Source organism: Oncorhynchus masou, unplaced genomic scaffold, assembly GCF_036934945.1.
Source record: "Oncorhynchus masou masou isolate Uvic2021 unplaced genomic scaffold, UVic_Omas_1.1 unplaced_scaffold_2181, whole genome shotgun sequence".
Classification (NCBI taxonomy): domain Eukaryota; kingdom Metazoa; phylum Chordata; class Actinopteri; order Salmoniformes; family Salmonidae; genus Oncorhynchus; species Oncorhynchus masou.
Genome location: NW_027008657.1, coordinates 1 through 19,463, shown reverse-complemented (window position 1 = coordinate 19,463; position 19,463 = coordinate 1). Strand labels below are relative to the sequence as shown.

Below are 19,463 nucleotides of genomic sequence, written 5' to 3'. Positions count from 1 at the left end.
TTAGGTCCATGTGACTAGGGAAAGCATTAGGGTCCATGTGACTAGGGAAAGCATTAGGGTCAGTAGGGTCCATGTGACTAGGGGAAGCATTAGGGTCCATGTGACTAGGGAAAGCATTAGGGTCCATGTGACTAGGGAAAGCATTAGGGTCCATGTGACTAGGGAAAGCATTAGGGTCCATGTGACTAGGGAAAGCATTAGGGTCCATGTGACTAGGGAAAGCATTAGGGTCCATGTGACTAGGGAAAGCATTAGGGTCCATGTGACTAGGGAAAGCATTAGGGTCCATGTGACTAGGGAAAGCATTAGGGTCCATGTGACTAGGGAAAGCATTAGGGTCCATGTGACTAGGGAAAGCATTAGGGTCCATGTGACTAGGGAAAGCATTAGGGTCCATGTGACTAGGGAAAGCATTAGGGTCCATGTGACTAGGGAAAGCATTAGGGTCCATGTGACTAGGGAAAGCATTAGGGTCCATGTGACTAGGGAAAGCATTAGGGTCCATGTGACTAGGGAAAGCATTAGGGTCCATGTGACTAGGGAAAGCATTAGGGTCCATGTGACTAGGGAAAGCATTAGGGTCCATGTGACTGGGAAAAGCATTAGGGTCCATGTGACTGGGGAAAGCATTAGGGTCCATGTGACTGGGGAAAGCATTAGGGTCCATGTGACTGGGGAAAGCATTAGGGTCATTGGGGTCCATGTGACTAGGGAAAGCATTAGGGTCATTGGGGTCCATGTGACTAGGGAAAGCATTAGGGTCCATGTGACTGGGGAAAGCATTAGGGTCCATGTGACTAGGGAAAACATTAGGGTCCATGTGACTTCCCCATCAGGAGAACCTCTACCATGACTTGCACAGTATTTTCTGAATGACTGCGTTCTGGTCAAACGTAATGGACTAAAATATCCACACACTGTAGGTTCATCCATGTTCATATATAGGCCCACATCCCTGTCTGTTCAGAAAGACCTCTTCCCTGACTTGTATATAGGTCCATGTACTGTACAGTATATACTGTTGGACGATCCACGTTCAGAAAGACCTCTTCCCTGACTTGTATATAGGTCCATGTACTGTACAGTATATACTGTTGGACGATCCACGTTCAGAAAGACCTCTTCCCTGACTTGCAGACGAGAATCTTCTGGAATGCTCGTCTGAAGTCCTGGTTGAAGATGGTGTAGATGACGGGGTTGAGGGAGCTGTTGACGTAGCCTATCCAGAAGAAGAACTTAAAAAGAGACTGGGGGATCTCACACGGCGCCCGGCACACTCCATACAGGCTGAAAACAGATCAAATACGATCAATTAATCAATTAATCAATCAATCAATCCATACATTAAACTAACAGTTAGCTACCACCTGGCTGTAGTCAAATATTTTGTTGTTGAGGTATTTAGTTTAGTTTGTCCCAAATGCCACCGCCCGGATCTCAACAAAGGACCCTACTACTAAATATAGATGGACACGAACTTAGAGTGAAATCTCACCACCACACAATCTAATGACTTAAGAAGCTAACAAAGAAAAAACTCCAGGTAAACAACGAGCGATGCGAGACAAACAGTTGGCTCAATGGTGTCTGCTCCTCTTACCTGATGGGGAAAGATGTTACAGAACAGAGCTTTGGAAAACTTTGTATTACAGTATTACTGGGGAGAATACATAGAATACATAGAAAAACACAGTATAAACACAGTAGAAACCAGTAGAAACACAGTAGAAACCAGTAGAAACACAGTATAAACACAGTAGAAACCAGTAGAAACACAGTAGAAACCAGTAGAAACACAGTAGAAACCAGTAGAAACACAGTAGAAACACAGTAGAAACACAGTAGAAACACAGTAGAAACCAGTAGAAACACAGTAGAAACCAGTAGAAACACAGTAGAAACACAGTAGAAACACAGTAGAAACACAGTAGAATCAGTATAAACACAGTAGAAACCAGTAGAAACACAGTAGAAACCAGTAGAAACACAGTAGAAACACAGTAGAATCAGTAGAAACACAGTAGAAACACAGTAGAAACCAGTAGAAACACAGTAGAATCAGTAGAAACACAGTAGAATCAGTATAGAATCAGTAGAAACACAGTAGAAACAGTAGAATCAGTAGAAACAAGTAGAACCAGTAGAAACCAGTAGAATCAGTAGAACACAGTAGAACAGTAGAAACAGTAGAATCAGTAGAAACACAGTAGAAAAACAGTAGAAACCAGTAGAATCAATAGAAACATAGTAGAAACCAGTAGAATCAGTAGAAACACATAAACACAATAGAAACCAGTAGAATCAGTAGAAACATAGTAGAAACCAGTAGAATCAGTAGGAAACCATTAGAAAGCAGTAGAAACATAGTAGAAACCAGTAGAATCAGTAGAAACACAGTAGAATCAGTAGAAACACAGTAGAATCAGTATAAACACAGTAGAAACCAGTAGAATCAGTAGAAGGACAGTAGAAAACAGTAGAATCAGTAGAAACACAGTAGAATCAGTAGAAACACAGTAGAATCAGTATAAACACAGTAGAAACCAGTAGAATCAGTAGAAGGACAGTAGAAAACAGTAGAATCAGTAGAAACACAGTAGAATCAGTAGAAACACAGTAGAATCAGTAGAAACACAGTAGAAACCAGTAGAATCAGTAGAAACACAGTAGAAAAACAGTAGAAACCAGTAGAATCAATAGAAACATAGTAGAAACCAGTAGAATCAGTAGAAACACATAAACACAATAGAAACCAGTAGAATCAGTAGAAACATAGTAGAAACCAGTAGAATCAGTAGGAAACCATTAGAAAGCAGTAGAAACATAGTAGAAACCAGTAGAATCAGTAGGAAACCATTAGAAACCAGTAGAAACACAGTGGAAACACAGTAGAACACAGAAACACAGTAGAAACACAGAAACCAGTAGAAACACAGTAGAAACACAGAAACCAGTAGAACACAGAAACACAGTAGAAACACAGAAACCAGTATAAGACAGAAACACAGAAACCAGTATCAGACAGAAACACAGTAAAAACACAGAAACCATTAGAAACACAGAAACACAGTAGAAACAGTAGAAACACAGTAGAAACACAAATACAATAGAAACCAGTAGAAACACAGTATAAACACAGAAACCAGTAGAAACACAGTAAAACAACAGAAACCAACATAAACACAGTAGAAACAGTAGAAACACAGACACACAACAGAAACCAACAGAAACACTGTAGAAACACAGAAACACAGTGGAAAAACAACATAAACCAGTAGAAACACAATAGAAACCAGTAGAAACACAGTAGAAACCACAATAGAAACACAGAAACACAGTAGAAACACAGAAAAACAGAAGAAACACAGTAGAAACACAGAAACACGGTAGAAACACGAGAAACCAGTAGAAACACAGTAGAAACACAGAAAAAGTAGAAACACAGTATAAACACAGTAAAAATCAGTAGAAACACAGTAGAAACCAGTAGAAACACAGTAGAAACACAGTAGAAACCCAGAAACACAGTAGAATCACAGTAGAAACACAATAGAAACACAGAAACACAGTAGAAACACAGTAGAAACACAGAAACATGGTAGAAACACAGAAACACAGAAGAAACACAGTAAAAACAGAGAAACACAGTAGAAACACAAGAGAAACCAGTAGAAACAGTAGAAACACAGAAAAAAGTAGAAACACAGAAAAAAGTAGAAACACAGTAGAAACACAGTAAAAACTTGTAGAAACACAGTAGAAATACAGTAGAAACACACAGTAGAAACCAGTAGAAACACAAGAGATACCAGTAGAAACACAGTAGAAACCAGTAGAAACACAAGAGATACCAGTAGAAACACAGTAGAAACCAGTAGAAACACAGTAGAAACCACAGTAGAAACACAGTAGAAATACAGAGTAGAAACCAGTAGAAACACAGACACACAGTAGAAACCAGTAGAAACATAGTAGAAACCAGTAGAAAAACAGTAGAAACCAGTAGAAAAACAAGAGATACCAGTAGAAACACAGTAGAAACCAGTAGAAACACAGTAGAAACCAGTAGAAACACAGTAGAAACACAGTAGAAACCAGTAGAAACACAGTAGAAACACAGTAGAAACCAGTAGAAACACAGTAGAAACCAGTAGAAACACAGGAGATACCAGTAGAAACACAGTAGAAACACAGTAGAAACACAGTAGAAACACAGTAGAATACCTGTAGCTGAAGAAGAAGGGGAACCAGCAGATAACGAAGACGCCCATCACCACCGCCAAGACGAAGGTAAACCTCTTCTCCCTCGCCGCTGTTATTTTCTTTCTGTTGACGGTGCTTCGTCGCTTCCTACGGGACGAAAACAGCTCAATGGACTTAGAGCTGGCACGCGACTTCTTGCTCTCTGAGCGTTTGGACGAAGCCAAGCTGCTCTTCCTGCTTCCTGTGGACTTCCTTCTCTCTGAAGGTTTGGAATCCTTCTTGTCGTCATGGTGATGGTGGTGGTGGTGGTGGTGATGGGAAGACGAAGAGGAATGGGAATGTTTTTTGGCGGATGTGGGTTTTTCGTCCGACGAGCTGCTGTCGTCAAAGTCATCTCCAACGTCGGGGTCGGGGGTTAATTTGGGTTCGTTGGGTAACATCCCCTGTGGCACCGGCGTCTTCTGCTGGCTCTGGCAGTGCCCGTTCTTCTGGGCAAACCCTCCGCCTCCACCGTTTTCCTTCAGAGATCCTCCGCACCCCTCCATCTCGCCCCCCTGCCCCAACCCGTTAACGTGCAACGGGGCAGTTCCGTTGTCCTCCACCTCTCTCTTCTTCTCCGACATGGTCCTCGTCCGCGTCTTAGCAACCTGGTAGATCCTGATCAGAAGAAGATTCATTACTTACATTTAGCCACGCTACACACTAGATAGTATATTAGATAGGGGAACAGGGTTCCATTTAGCGCTACACACTAGATAGTATACTAGATAGGGGAACAGGGTTCCAATTAGTGCTACACACTAGTTAGTATACTACATAGGGGAACAGGGTTCCATTTAGCGCTACACACTAGATAGTATACTAGATAGGGGAACAGGGTTCCATTAAGCGCTACACACTAGATAGTATACTAGATAGGGGAACAGGGTTCCATTTAGCGATACACACTAGGTTGGATACTAGATAGGGGAACAGGGTTCCATTTAGTGCTACACACTAGATAGTATACTACATATGGGAACAGGGTTCCATTTAACGATACACACCAGGTTGTATACTAGATAGGGGAGCAGGGTACCATTTCAGACACACACTAGATAGTATTCTAGATATAGGAGCAGGGTACAATTTCAGACACATACTAGAAAGTATACTAGATAGGGGAACAGGGTACCATTTCAGACATGCACTAGGAAGTGCACTACATTTGGAGAAAAGGGTACCATTTCAGACACACACAAAATAGTATACCACATAGGGGAAAATAGTATACCACATAGGGGAAAATAGTATCATTTCAGACATACACTAGGAAGTGCACGACATTAGGAGAGTTTAAGTAAAGGGGGGGAAGTCAACTCACCTGATGTACACTAGTATCATGATAACGCAGGGAGCGAAGAAGGATCCTATGCTGGAGTAGAGAATATACCAGGTCTCATCATTCAGCCGACACTGAGGACTGATCTCTCCTCCGCTGCTCCTGTCCATGGAGATCAACGGCGGAAAGGAAATAACGGACGAGATCAGCCAGACCACCACGATCATCCCGTTTAGCCGTGTAGGCGTCCGCTTCTGGTTGTATTCTATCGCCTGGGTGATCGACCAGTAACGATCGAGACTGATAGCGCACAGGTGAACTATAGACGACGTGCAAAAGAGGACGTCCAAAGCCAAGTAGATGTCGCACCAAACTTTCCCGAAGAACCAGTAGCCCATGAGTTCGTTAGCTAAAGAGAAAGGCATGACGAGAGTAGCCACTAGGATGTCCGCGCTGGCCAGGGACACCAGAAAGAGGTTCTGTGGCGGTTTGAGAGCGCGGCTGGTCAACACGGCGATGACCACCAGCACGTTGCCCACAATGGTAAACAGGATGAGAAAGCCCACGACTACCGTCAGTCCGGTTATGGAGAGGAGAGAGTACTCACTGTCCCCGGCAGCCGAGGAGTTGGTGTATGTGGTATTCCGCTCGTCCACCACCCCGGAGAAATTCAAGAAATCCATTATTTGAATCACTCATGCATGAGGGTAAAATAAAGAAAATAAAAAATTCAGGGAAATTATATGTGTTATTCGCTAGCACATATCCGCGAAGGGTTAGTTATGTTTCACATGTCTTTGGAGAAAAACGTTGAAATCACACGGTCCCTTTTCCCTTCTCTCTCAGCCCTCTCTCTCTCTCTCCCACCTGCCTCTTATATTCAGCGTTGTCATCTCCAATCCGCTCCGAGACAGAAACGGACTAAATCAGAAAAATATCCAAAAATACTCAGAAGAAAAACTGTCGTAGGTGTTAAGATTCGACATAACTTAATCACCACCAGGACAAATCAGTTAGATTCCATCCACGCGTCCTCGACGGGTAGTAAATATCCTCCTCCCTGCTGCATCCTCGAGCTGCTACACGGAGCGTCCTGCTCGAGAGGATTGTAATATCCACGTGCTGTTCGCATTTAAACTCACCCGGGGAGCGGGAGAAGAGAGAGAGGAGATAGAGAGGGTGGGGTGTTATGACCCGTGTTAATTGATACCACATATATATACCGCACCAGTTGATGGAGTTACTGTCATGTGTGACGACCAACTATTAGTGTGTGTGCTGTATTGGAGGACCTAAACTCAACTTTAAAACACTTAATGAATATCTAAAAAATGTATGAAAATTCTGACTTGAGACTGTGAGAGTTGGTAGATGATGTCAGTGCTCAATGATTGACAGAGGGACCCCCCCCCCCTTTTTCCCCACATATACAGTGCGCTGATTTTGCTCAGAGACCATTCTATTTAATCCACGTTGTGTATTTTCAGTAGGCGTCTCTCTGTCCCGAGCTGTCAAACCGGAACAGACTGGCGCAAAGGCATCGCAGAACGTTTCATTCCAAGTAGAATGCGCTCGAGGTGTGTCTCCTCATCGCGTACATCGCAGACTGCATCGGTTCGTTCCGTCCACTCGCTGGAGGTCACTATAGTAAAGGCGGCTTGTCCCCGGACCGGAGAGAGGAGCTGATTCGACACCGTAACGGGGCCGGTAATATATAACTCAAGTGTAAACATGAAACATGAGAACCAAATACATAGTCTACCGCTGCGTTTAGATATAGCTGTTGATTAAAACCTGTTCATTCAGCCGAGTCACAGTCCGACAGCATAATAAATCTCTCTCTCTCACACACACACACACACACACACACACACACACACACACACACACACACACACACACACACACACACACACACTGAATAATTGATAGAAACGAGTAGCTGCCTGACGCTGACCTTGCCTCGTCAGGGAAATATATGAGTACATAGTCGCGGGAATTCATTTTTTTTTTTTGCCAGCTGAAAAAGTCTGTCAGTCCGCTAATACAGAACTAGTAAAGACCCAGCACCCTACCTTTGTGAAAATATATATATTAGTGTTTAATAAATGTTGTCTGATAATTATCTGTATAAAACAGTTCATCTGACCATACTTGTGGCATATAAAATTCTCTCGTGATATACGTTTTTCAGTTTCTTGAAATACTTAACAAACAGCAACTTATTTCTATGTGAAAATTGATTTGGGGCTCGTTGGAAAACAGCCCCGGTGGTCCCGGCGTCTTCTGCTGGCTCTGGCTGCGCACGTTGTCCGGGGCAACCCCCTCGCGCTACGCCAGTAATTGCTGCTGAACAATTAATTCCTTCTTTAGTAGACCCTCGTATCCAGAACAACTGACAGTAGTGAGGGCACAGTGATTGCTTGTTTTGTGTTGTCATAGTGGTGCACCAGTGGGAATCTACCCCATAACCCTCTTCATTACAAGTGCCACGCGCTACCATGACATCATCACATCGCATCGTCACAAACCACTTGATGTCTCAATGTTCTCAGTTACTGGACTGTGTATCGTCATGGTGATGGAAGGTCTATAGGTACAAACCTAGATGACCAGACTATGTACAATACAGGATGGTCAATTCATATGGCACAATACAATTTTACATGTTATTTTTTTTTATAAAATAAAAATATTTAATTTGATGTCTTTGCCCGTAACTTTGCACCTTTTGATGTAACTGTTTTGAGGACAGGGGTTTTGTTCTTTCTGGATCCCATTGGAATGGCAATCACACAAGGACAGGGGCAGGGGCAGGGCAGGGACAGGGACAGGGACAGGGACAGGGGTAGGGACAGGGACAGGAACAGGGGTAGGGACAGGGACAGGGACAGGAACAGGGGTAGGGACAGGGGTAGGGACAGGGACAGGGACAGGGGTAGGGACAGGGACAGGAACAGGGACAGGGACAGGGGTAGGGACAGGGGTAGGGACAGGGACAGGGACAGGGACAGGGGTTTTGTTCTTTCTGGATCCCATTGGAATGGCAATCACACAAGGACAGGGGCAGGGACAGGGACAGGGACAGGGGGGTTTTGTTCTTTCTGGATCCCATTGGAATGGCAATCACACAGGGACAGGAACAGGGACAGGACAGGGACAGGAACAGGGACAGGGACAGGGACAGTGACAGGGACTTTGGGCCCATTCCAGTTCACATAACGCATAACGCCCCAACAGATCCACAGATGACCCAATCTCAATCGCACTCCACACTGCCTTTTCCCACCTGGACAAAAGGAACACGTATGTGAGAATGCTGTTCATTTACTACAGCTCAGCGTTCAACACCATAGTGCCCACAAAGCTCCTCACTAAGCTAAGGACCCTGGGACTAAACACCTCCCTCTGCAACTGGTTCCTGGACTTCCTGACTGGCCGCCCCCAGGTGGTGAGGGTAGGGAACAACACATCTGCCATGCTGATCCTCAACACAGGGGCCTTAGTACTTAGTCCCCTCCTGTATTCTCTTTTCACCCACGACTGCGTGGCCAAACACGACTCCAACACCATCATTAAGTTTGCTGACGACACAACAGTTAGGCCTGATCACCGACAACGATGAGACGGCCTACAGGGAGGAGGTCCGAGAACTGTCTGTGTGGTGCCAGAATAACAACCTCTCCCTCAATGTGAGCAAGACTAAGGAACTGATCGTGGACTACAGGAAAAGGCAGGCCGAACAGGCCGCCATTAACATCGACGGGGCTGTAGTGGAGCGAGTTTAGAGTTTCAAGTTCCATGGTGTCCACATCACCAACAAACTATCATGGTCCAAACACACCCAGACAGTTGTGAAGAGGACAAAACCTTTTCCCCCTCAGGAGACTGGAAAGATTTGGCATGGGTCCCCAGATCCTCAAACAGTTCTAGAGGACAAGTACATTAGAATGTCTAGTTTGATAGACAGACTCCTCACAAGTCCTCAACTGACAGGTTTATTAAACTCGTAAAACACCGGTCTCAACGTCAACAGTGAAGAGGCCACTCTGGGCTTTCTTCTTACTGACCCAAAACTTTTTAATGGCAGTGTATATATTTCTTTATAATTCAGATTTGTTCAGATATTTTTCTTCAGCGCACAGCAGGAAGAAGCAGGAAGAAGGGAATTATAATGGTGATATTCAGCCCAACGCCACAACAGCCACTATTTATTTATTTATTGTGATGGTGTAGTCTATATTACATGGATTTATTGTGATGGTGTAGACTATATTACATGGATTTATTGTGATGGTGTAGGTAGACTATATTACATGGATTTATTGTGATGGTGTAGGTAGACTATATTACATGGATTTATTGTGATGGTGTAGGTAGACTATATTACATGGATTTATTGTGATGGTGTAGACTATATTACATGGATTTATTGTGATGGTGTAGACTATATTACATGGATTTATTGTGATGGTGTAGACTATATTACATGGATTTATTGTGATGGTGTAGGTAGACTATATTACATGGATTTATTGTGATGGTGTAGACTATATTACATGGACTTATTGTGATGGTGTAGGCTATAATACATGGATTTATTGTGATGGTGTAGGTAGACTATATTACATGGATTTATTGTGATGGTGTAGGTAGACTATATTACATGGATTTATTGTGATGGTGTAGGTAGACTATATTACATGGATTTATTGTGATGGTGTAGGTAGACTATATTACATGGATTTATTGTGATGGTGTAGGTAGACTATATTACATGGATTTATTGTGATGGTGTAGGTAGACTATATTACATGGATTTATTGTGATGGTGTAGGTAGACTATATTACATGGATTTATTGTGATGGTGTAGGTAGACTATATTACATGGATTTATTGTGATGGTGTAGGTAGACTATATTACATGGATTTATTGTGATGGTGTAGGTAGACTATATTACATGGATTTATTGTGATGGTGTAGGTAGACTATATTACATGGATTTATTGTGATTATGTGTAGACTATATTACATGGATTTATTGTGATGGTGTAGGTAGACTATATTACATGGATTTATTGTGATTGTAGATGGATTTATTGTGTAGACTATATTACATGGATTTATTGTGATGGTGTAGGTAGACTATATTACATGGATTTATTGTGATGGTGTAGGTAGACTATATTACTTGGATTTATTGTGATGGTGTAGGTAGACTATATTACTTGGATTTATTGTGATGGTGTAGGTAGACTATATTACATGGATTTATTGTGATGGTGTAGGTAGACTATATTACATGGATTTATTGTGATGGTGTAGGTAGTAGACTATATTACATGGATTTATTGTGATGGTGTAGGTAGACTATATTACATGGATTTATTGTGATGGTGTAGGTAGACTATATTACATGGATTTATTTATGGTGTGACTATATTACATGGATTTATTGTGAGGTAGACTATATTACATGGATTTATTGTGATGGTGTAGGTAGACTATATTACATGGATTTATTGTGATGGTGTAGACTATATTACATGGACTTATTGTGATGGTGTAGGCTATAATACATGGATTTATTGTGATGGTGTAGGTAGACTATATTACATGGATTTATTGTGATGGTGTAGACTATATTACATGGACTTATGATGGTTAGGCTATAATACATGGATTTATTGTGATGGTGTAGGTAGACTATATTACATGGATTTATTGTGATGGTGTAGGTAGACTATATTACATGGATTTATTGTGATGGTGTAGGTAGACTATATTACATGGATTTATTGTGATGGTGTAGGTAGACTATATTACATGGATTTATTGTGATGGTGTAGGTAGACTATATTACATGGATTTATTGTGATGGTGTAGGTAGACTATATTACATGGATTTATTGTGATGGTGTAGGTAGACTATATTACATGGATTTATTGACTATATTGATGGTGTAGGTAGACTATATTACATGGATTTATTGTGATGGTGTAGGTAGACTATATTACATGGATTTATTGTGATGGTGTAGGTAGACTATATTACATGGATTTATTGTGATGTGTAGGTAGACTATATTACATGGATTTATTGTGATGGTGTAGGTAGACTATATTACATGGATTTATTGTGATGGTGTAGGTAGACTATATTACATGGATTTATTGTGATGGTGTAGGTAGACTATATTATATGGATTTATTGTGATGGTGTAGGTAGACTATATTACATGGATTTATTGTGATGGTGTAGGTAGACTATATTACATGGATTTATTGTGATGGTGTAGGTAGACTATGTTACATGGATTTATTGTGATGGTGTAGGTAGACTATATTACATGGATTTATTGTGATGGTGTAGGTAGACTATATTACATGGATTTATTGTGATGGTGTAGGTAGACTATATTACATGGATTTATTGTGATGTGTGTAGACTATATTACATGGATTTATTTTTATGGTGTAGGCTATAATACATGGATTTATTGTGATGGTGTAGGTAGACTATATTACATGGATTTATTGTGATGGTGTAGGTAGACTATATTACATGGATTTATTTGATTGTGATGGATTTATTGTGTAGACTATATTACATGGATTTATTGTGAGGTAGACTATATTACATGGATTTATTGTGATGGTGTAGGTAGACTATATTACATGGATTTATTGTGATGGTAGACTATATTACATGGATTTATTGTGATGGTGTAGGTAGACTATTACATGGATTTATTGTGATGGTGTAGGTAGACTATATTACATGGATTTATTGTGATGGTGTAGGTAGACTATATTACATGGATTTATTGTGATGGTGTAGGTAGACTATATTACATGGATTTATTGTGATGGTGTAGGTAGACTATATTACATGGATTTATTGTGATGGTGTAGACTATATTACATGGATTTATTGTGATGGTGTAGGTAGACTATATTACATGGATTTATTGTGATGGTGTAGACTATGTTACATGGATTTATTGTGATGGTGTAGGTAGACTATATTACATGGATTTATTGTGATGGTGTAGGTAGACTATATTACATGGATTTATTGTGATGGTGTAGGTAGACTATATTACATGGATTTATTGTGATGGTGTAGGTAGACTATATTACATGGATTTATTGTGATGGTGTAGGTAGACTATATTACATGGATTTATTGTGATGGTGTAGGTAGACTATATTACATGGATTTATTGTGATGGTGTAGGTAGACTATATTACATGGATTTATTGTGATGGTGTAGGTAGACTATATTACATGGATTTATTGTGATGGTGTAGGTAGACTATATTACATGGATTTATTGTGATGGTGTAGGTAGACTATATTACATGGATTTATTGTGATGGTGTAGGTAGACTATATTACATGGATTTATTGTGATGGTGTGTAGACTATATTACATGGATTTATTGTGATGGTGTAGGTAGACTATATTACATGGATTTATTGTGATGGTGTAGGTAGACTATATTACATGGATTTATTGTGATGGTGTAGGTAGACTATATTACATGGATTTATTGTGATGGTGTAGGTAGACTATATTACATGGATTTATTGTGATGGTGTAGGTAGACTATATTACATGGATTTATTGTGATGGTGTAGGTAGACTATATTACATGGATTTATTGTGATGGTGTAGGTAGACTATATTACATGGATTTATTGTGATGGTGTAGGTAGACTATATTACATGGATTTATTGTGATGGTGTAGGTAGACTATATTACATGGATTTATTGTGATGGTGTAGGTAGACTATATTACATGGATTTATTGTGATGGTGTAGGTAGACTATATTACATGGATTTATTGTGATGGTGTAGGTAGACTATATTACATGGATTTATTGTGATGGTGTAGGTAGACTATATTACATGGATTTATTGTGATGGTGTAGGTAGACTATATTACATGGATTTATTGTGATGGTGTAGGTAGACTATATTACATGGATTTATTGTGATGGTGTAGGTAGACTATATTACATGGATTTATTGTGATGGTGTAGGTAGACTATATTACATGGATTTATTGTGATGGTGTAGGTAGACTATATTACATGGATTTATTGTGATGGTGTAGGTAGACTAGACATGGATTTATATTACATGGATTTATTGTGATGGTGTAGGTAGACTATATTACATGGATTTATTGTGATGGTGTAGGTAGACTATATTACATGGATTTATTGTGATGGTGTAGGTAGACTATATTACATGGATTTATTGTGATGGTGTAGGTAGACTATATTACATGGATTTATTGTGATGGTGTAGGTAGACTATATTACATGGATTTATTGTGATGGTGTAGGTAGACTATATTACATGGATTTATTGTGATGGTGTAGGTAGACTATATTACATGGATTTATTGTGATGGTGTAGGTAGACTATATTACATGGATTTATTGTGATGGTGTAGGTAGACTATATTACATGGATTTATTGTGATGGTGTAGGTAGACTATATTACATGGATTTATTGTGATGGTGTAGGTAGACTATATTACATGGATTTATTGTGATGGTGTAGGTAGACTATATTACATGGATTTATTGTGATGGTGTAGACTATATTACATGGATTTATTGTGATGGTAGGTAGACTATATTACATGGATTTATTGTGATGGTGTAGGTAGACTATATTACATGGATTTATTGTGATGGTGTAGGTAGACTATATTACATGGATTTATTGTGATGGTAGGTAGACTATATTACATGGATTTATTGTGATGGTGTAGGTAGACTATATTACATGGATTTATTGTGATGGTGTAGGTAGTCAATATTACTATATTACATGGATTTATTGTGATGGTGTAGGTAGTCTATATTACATGGATTTATTGTGATGGTGTAGACTATATTACATGGATTTATTGTGATGGTGTAGGTAGACTATATTACATGGATTTATTGTGATGGTGTAGGTAGACTATATTACATGGATTTATTGTGATGGTGTAGGTAGACTATATTACATGGATTTATTGTGATGGTGTAGGTAGACTATATTACATGGATTTATTGTGATGGTGTAGGTACTATATTACATGGATTTATTGTGATGGTGTAGGTAGACTATATTACATGGATTTATTGTGATGGTGTAGGTAGACTATATTACATGGATTTATTGTGATGGTGTAGGTAGACTATATTACATGGATTTATTGTGATGACTATATCACATGGATTTATTGTGATGGTGTAGGTAGACTATATTACATGGATTTATTATGATGGTGTAGGTAGACTATATTACATGGATTTATTGTGATGGTGTAGGTAGACTATATTACATGGATTTATTGTGATGGTGTAGGTAGACTATATTACATGGATTTATTGTGATGGTTTAGACTATATTACATGGATTTATTGTGATGGTGTAGGTAGACTATATTACATGGATTTGGAAGACAGGAGATGCTAAATGTCTTCATGTTAATTAATGGTCAATTACCGTGAGACAGACAGTTATTTGTTCGACAATCACCGGCTGACGAAATGTCAACCAACCCAACATCCTTCTTAATCAATATATAATGTTGTCTGTGTGTGTGTGTGTGTGTGTGTGTGTGTGTGTGTGTCTGTGTGTGTGTGTGTGTTTATTGATCAAGTCTCAAATCTAAGTACCGGTCATTAATCAGCCTCCGCTAACGTGCTGAATACACACTCACACCCTATTCCCTAGTTGGGGCACTACATTTGACCAGTGCCCATAGGAAAGTAGTGCACTATGTAGGGAATAGGGCTCTGGTAATAAGTAGTGCACTACATAGGGAATAGGATGCCATTTTGTGTCATTTACCGGCCAAACGAACAGAGGAACGACTTGAGTCCATATCAAACAGATTCTCTGAGATGTGAGGATAAGCTCTTGAGCCTCCGCCCTCCGATCTATTGTTGAAGAAGAGATAGAGGGAGAGAGAAGGAGATGGGCAGAGAGAGATTCATGGAGAGAATGGCAGAGAGAGAGAGGGAGAGAGAGGACCCACTCCAAGAGGAATTACATCCAGACCACCGCACACCCAGACACATCCACACCTCTACCCCAACCAATCAACACCCCCCCACGTCAACCATGCCCACACCCCATTTAGGCCCCCTCAGATCAGACCTATGCCACTCCTGCCCACCCCATGCACCCCACCCCCGCAAAGAGGGCCTCAACATGGAAGCCACACATACGCCCAGGTAGTGAGCGGGCAAACAGTCCCAACCCCCACTCTCACACTCGCCCAAGCCAATGGCATGTACCAGATGCTCAGCAGGCTCTGCTCACACTTACTGGCCTGAGGCCAAACCACGACCAACAACATTGGACACTTTATGGAACAAAAAGCCTTTACTATTTCATCCTGGAATATCCAAGGCCTGAGGTCATCTGCCTTTGGCCTGAAGAGCAGAAACCCGGACTTCACCAAAGAAATCGGTAATACAGACATTGTCATCCTGCAAGAAACCTGGTATAGAGGAGACAGACCCACTGGATGCCCTCTAGGTTACAGAGAGCTGGTAGTCCATCCACCAAACTACCAGGTGTGAAACAGGGAAGGGACTCAGGGGGTATGCTAATTTGGTATAGAGCAGACCAAACTCACTCCATTAAATTAATCAAAACAGGAACATTCTACATTTGGCTAGAAATTCAAAAGGAAATTATCCTAACAGAGAAAAATGTCCTCCTGTGTGCTACCTATATCCCCCCACTAGAATTCCCATATTTTAATGAAGACAGCTTCTCCATCCTGGAGGGGGAAATCAATCATTTCCAGGCCCAGGGACATGTACTAGTCTGTGGCGACCTAAATGCCAGAACCGGACAAGAACCTGACACCCTCAGCACACAGGGGGACAAACACCTGCCTGGAGGTGACAGCATTCCCTCCCCGTATGCCCCCTAGGCACAACTATGACAACATAACCAACAAAAACGGGTCACAACTCCTGCAGCTCTGTCGCACGCTGGGTATGTACATAGTCAATGGTAGGCTTCGAGGGGACTCCTATGGTAGGTACACCTATAGCTCATCTCTTGGCAGTAGTACTGTAGACTACTTTATCACTGACCTCAACCCAGAGTCTCTCAGAGCGTTCACAGTCAGCCCACTGACACCCCTATCAGACCACAGCAAAATCACAGTCTACCTAAACAGAGCAATACTCAATCATGAGGCATCAAAGCCAAAGGAACTGAGTAACATTGAGAAATGCTATAGATGGAAGGAATGCAGTTTGGAAACCTACCAAAAAACAATTAGGCAACAACAAATTCAATCCCTTTTAGACAATTTCCTGGGTAAAACGTTCCACTGTAATAGTGAAGGTGTAAACTTGGCAGTAGAAAATCTTAACAGTATATTTGACCTCTCAGCTTCCATATCAAATCTAAAAATCTCAAATAGAAAACCGAAGAAAATTAACAACAATGACAAATGGTTTGATGAAGAATGCAAAAATCTAAGAAAGAAATTGAGAAACCTGTCCAACCAAAAACATAAAGACCCGGAAAACCTGAGTCTACGCTTTCACTATTGTGAATCACTAAAACAATACAGAAATACACTACGGAAAAAGAAGGAACAGCATGTCAGAAATCAGCTCAATGTAATTGAAGAATCCATAGACTCTAACCACTTCTGGGAAAATTGGAAAACACTAAACAAACAACAACACGAAGAATTATCTATCCAAAATGGAGATGTATGGGTAAACCACTTCTCCAATCTTTTTGGCTCTATAACAAAGAATAAAGAGCAAAAACATATACATGATCAAATACAGATCTTAGAATCAGCTATGAAAGACTACCAGAACCCACTGGATTCTCCAATTACATTGAATGAGTTACAGGACAAAATAAAAACCCTCCAACCCAAAAAGGCCTGTGGTGTTGATGGTATCCTCAATGAAATGATCAAATATACAGACAACAGATTCCAATTGGCTATACTAAAACTCTTTAACATCATCCTTAGCTCTGGCATCTTCCCCAATATTTGGAACCAAGGACTGATCACCCCAATCCACAAAAATGGAGACAAATTTGACCCCAATAACTACCGTGGAATATGCGTCAACAGTAACCTTGAGAAAATCCTCTGCATTACTCAGCAGACTCGTACACTTCCTCAATGAAAACAATGTACTGAGCAAATGTCAAATTGGCTTTTTACCAAATTACCGTACAACAGACCATGTATTCACCCTGCACACCCTAATTGACAACCAAACAAACCAAAACAAAGGCAAAGTCTTCTCATGCTTTGTTGATTTAAAAAAAACCTTCGACTCAATTTGGCATGAGGGTCTGCTATACAAACTGATGGAAAGTGGTGTTGGGGGTAAAACATTCGACATCATAAAATCCATGTACACAAACAACAAGTGTGCGGTTAAAATTGGCAAAAAACACACACATTTCTTCACACAGGGTCGTGGGGTTAGACAGGGATGCAGCTTAAGCCCCACCCTCTTCAACATATATATCAACGAACTGGCACGGGCACTAGAAAAGTCTGCAGCACCCGGCCTCACCCTACTAGAATCTGAAGTCAAATGTCTGCTGTTTGCTGATGATCTGGTGCTTCTGTCACCAACCAAGGTGGGCCTACAGCAGCACCTAGATCTTATGCACAGATTCTGTCAGACCTGGGCCCTGACAGTAAATCTCAGTAAGACCAAAATAATGGTGTTCCAAAAAAGGTCCAGTCACCAGGACCACAAATACAAATTCCATCTAGACACTGTTGCCCTAGAGCAAACAAAAATATATACATACCTTGGCCTAAACATCAGCGCCACAGGTAACTTCCACAAAGCTGTGAACAATCTGAGAGACAAGGCAAGAAGGGCATTCTATGCCATCAAAAGGAACATAAATTTCAACATACCAATTAGGATTTGGCTAAAAATACTTGAATCAGTCATAGAGCCCATTGCCCTTTATGGTTGTGAGGTCTGGGGTCCGCTCACCAACCAAGACTTCACAAAATGGGAAAAACACCAAATTGAGACTCTGCACGCAGAATTCTGCAAAAATATCCTCCGTGTACAACGTAGAACACCAAATAATACATGCAGAGCAGAATTAGGCCGATACCCACTAATTATCAAAATCCAGAAAAGAGCTGTTAAATTCTATAACCACCTAAAAGGAAGCGACTCCCAAACCTTCCACAACAAAGCCATCACCTACAGAGAGATGAACCTGGAAAAGAGTCCCCTAAGCAAGCTGGTCCTGGGGCTCTGTTCACAAACACACCCTACAGAGCCCCATGACAGCAGCACAATTAGACCCAACCAAATCATGAGAAAACAAAAAGATAATTACTTGACACATTGGAAAGAATTAAAAAAAAACAGAGCAAACTAGAATGCTATTTGGCCCTAAACATAGAGTACACAGCGGCAGAATACCTGACCACTGTGACTGACCCAAAATTAAGGAAAGCTTTGACTATGTACAGACTCAGCGAGCATAGCCTTGCTATTGAGAAAGGCCGCTGTAGGCAGACATGGCTCTCAAGAGAAGACAGGCTATGTGCTCACTGCCCACAAAATGAGGTGGAAACTGAGCTGCACTTCCTAACCTCCTGCCCAATGTATGACCATATTAGAGAGACATATTTCCCTCAGATTACACAGATCCACAAAGAATTCGAAAACAAATCCAATTTTGAAAAACTCCCATATCTACTGGGTGAGATTCCACAGTGTGCCATCAGAGCAGCAAGATTTGTGACCTGTTGCCACGAGAAAAGGGCAACCAGTGAAGAACACGCACCATTGTAAATACAACCCATATCTATGCTTATTTATTTTATCTTGTGTCCTTTACCATTTGTACATTGTAAAAACAAGACCCTTGAATTGA

General features: G+C 40.7%; 1 protein-coding gene across 1 annotated transcript; it reads right to left on the bottom strand.

The window, feature by feature from the left end:
* Window positions 1-1,109: 1,109 nt before the first annotated feature.
* On the bottom strand, window positions 1,110-6,626 carry LOC135533048 (alpha-2C adrenergic receptor-like). The gene is made up of 3 exons (XM_064960440.1): window positions 5,567-6,626; window positions 4,225-4,860; window positions 1,110-1,287 (listed from the first exon to the last, which is right to left on the bottom strand). The coding sequence occupies exons 1-3, from the start codon at window positions 6,205-6,207 to the stop codon at window positions 1,110-1,112; spliced, it is 1,455 nt and encodes a 484-aa protein (XP_064816512.1). The 5' UTR covers window positions 6,208-6,626.
* Between the last annotated feature and the right edge of the window lie 12,837 nt (window positions 6,627-19,463).

Bases quoted from the DNA above. Each gene is read 5' to 3' on its own strand.
- LOC135533048 (XM_064960440.1), bottom strand. From the start codon at position 6,207: ATGGATTTCTTGAATTTCTCCGGGGTGGTGGACGAGCGGAATACCACA. The intron at 4,861-5,566 runs GTGAGTTGACTT...TCTTCTGATCAG, and splicing joins ATGATACTAGTGTACATCAG to GATCTACCAGGTTGCTAAGA. The intron at 1,288-4,224 runs GTATTCTACTGT...ATCTGTTTTCAG, and splicing joins CCCTTCTTCTTCAGCTACAG to CCTGTATGGAGTGTGCCGGG.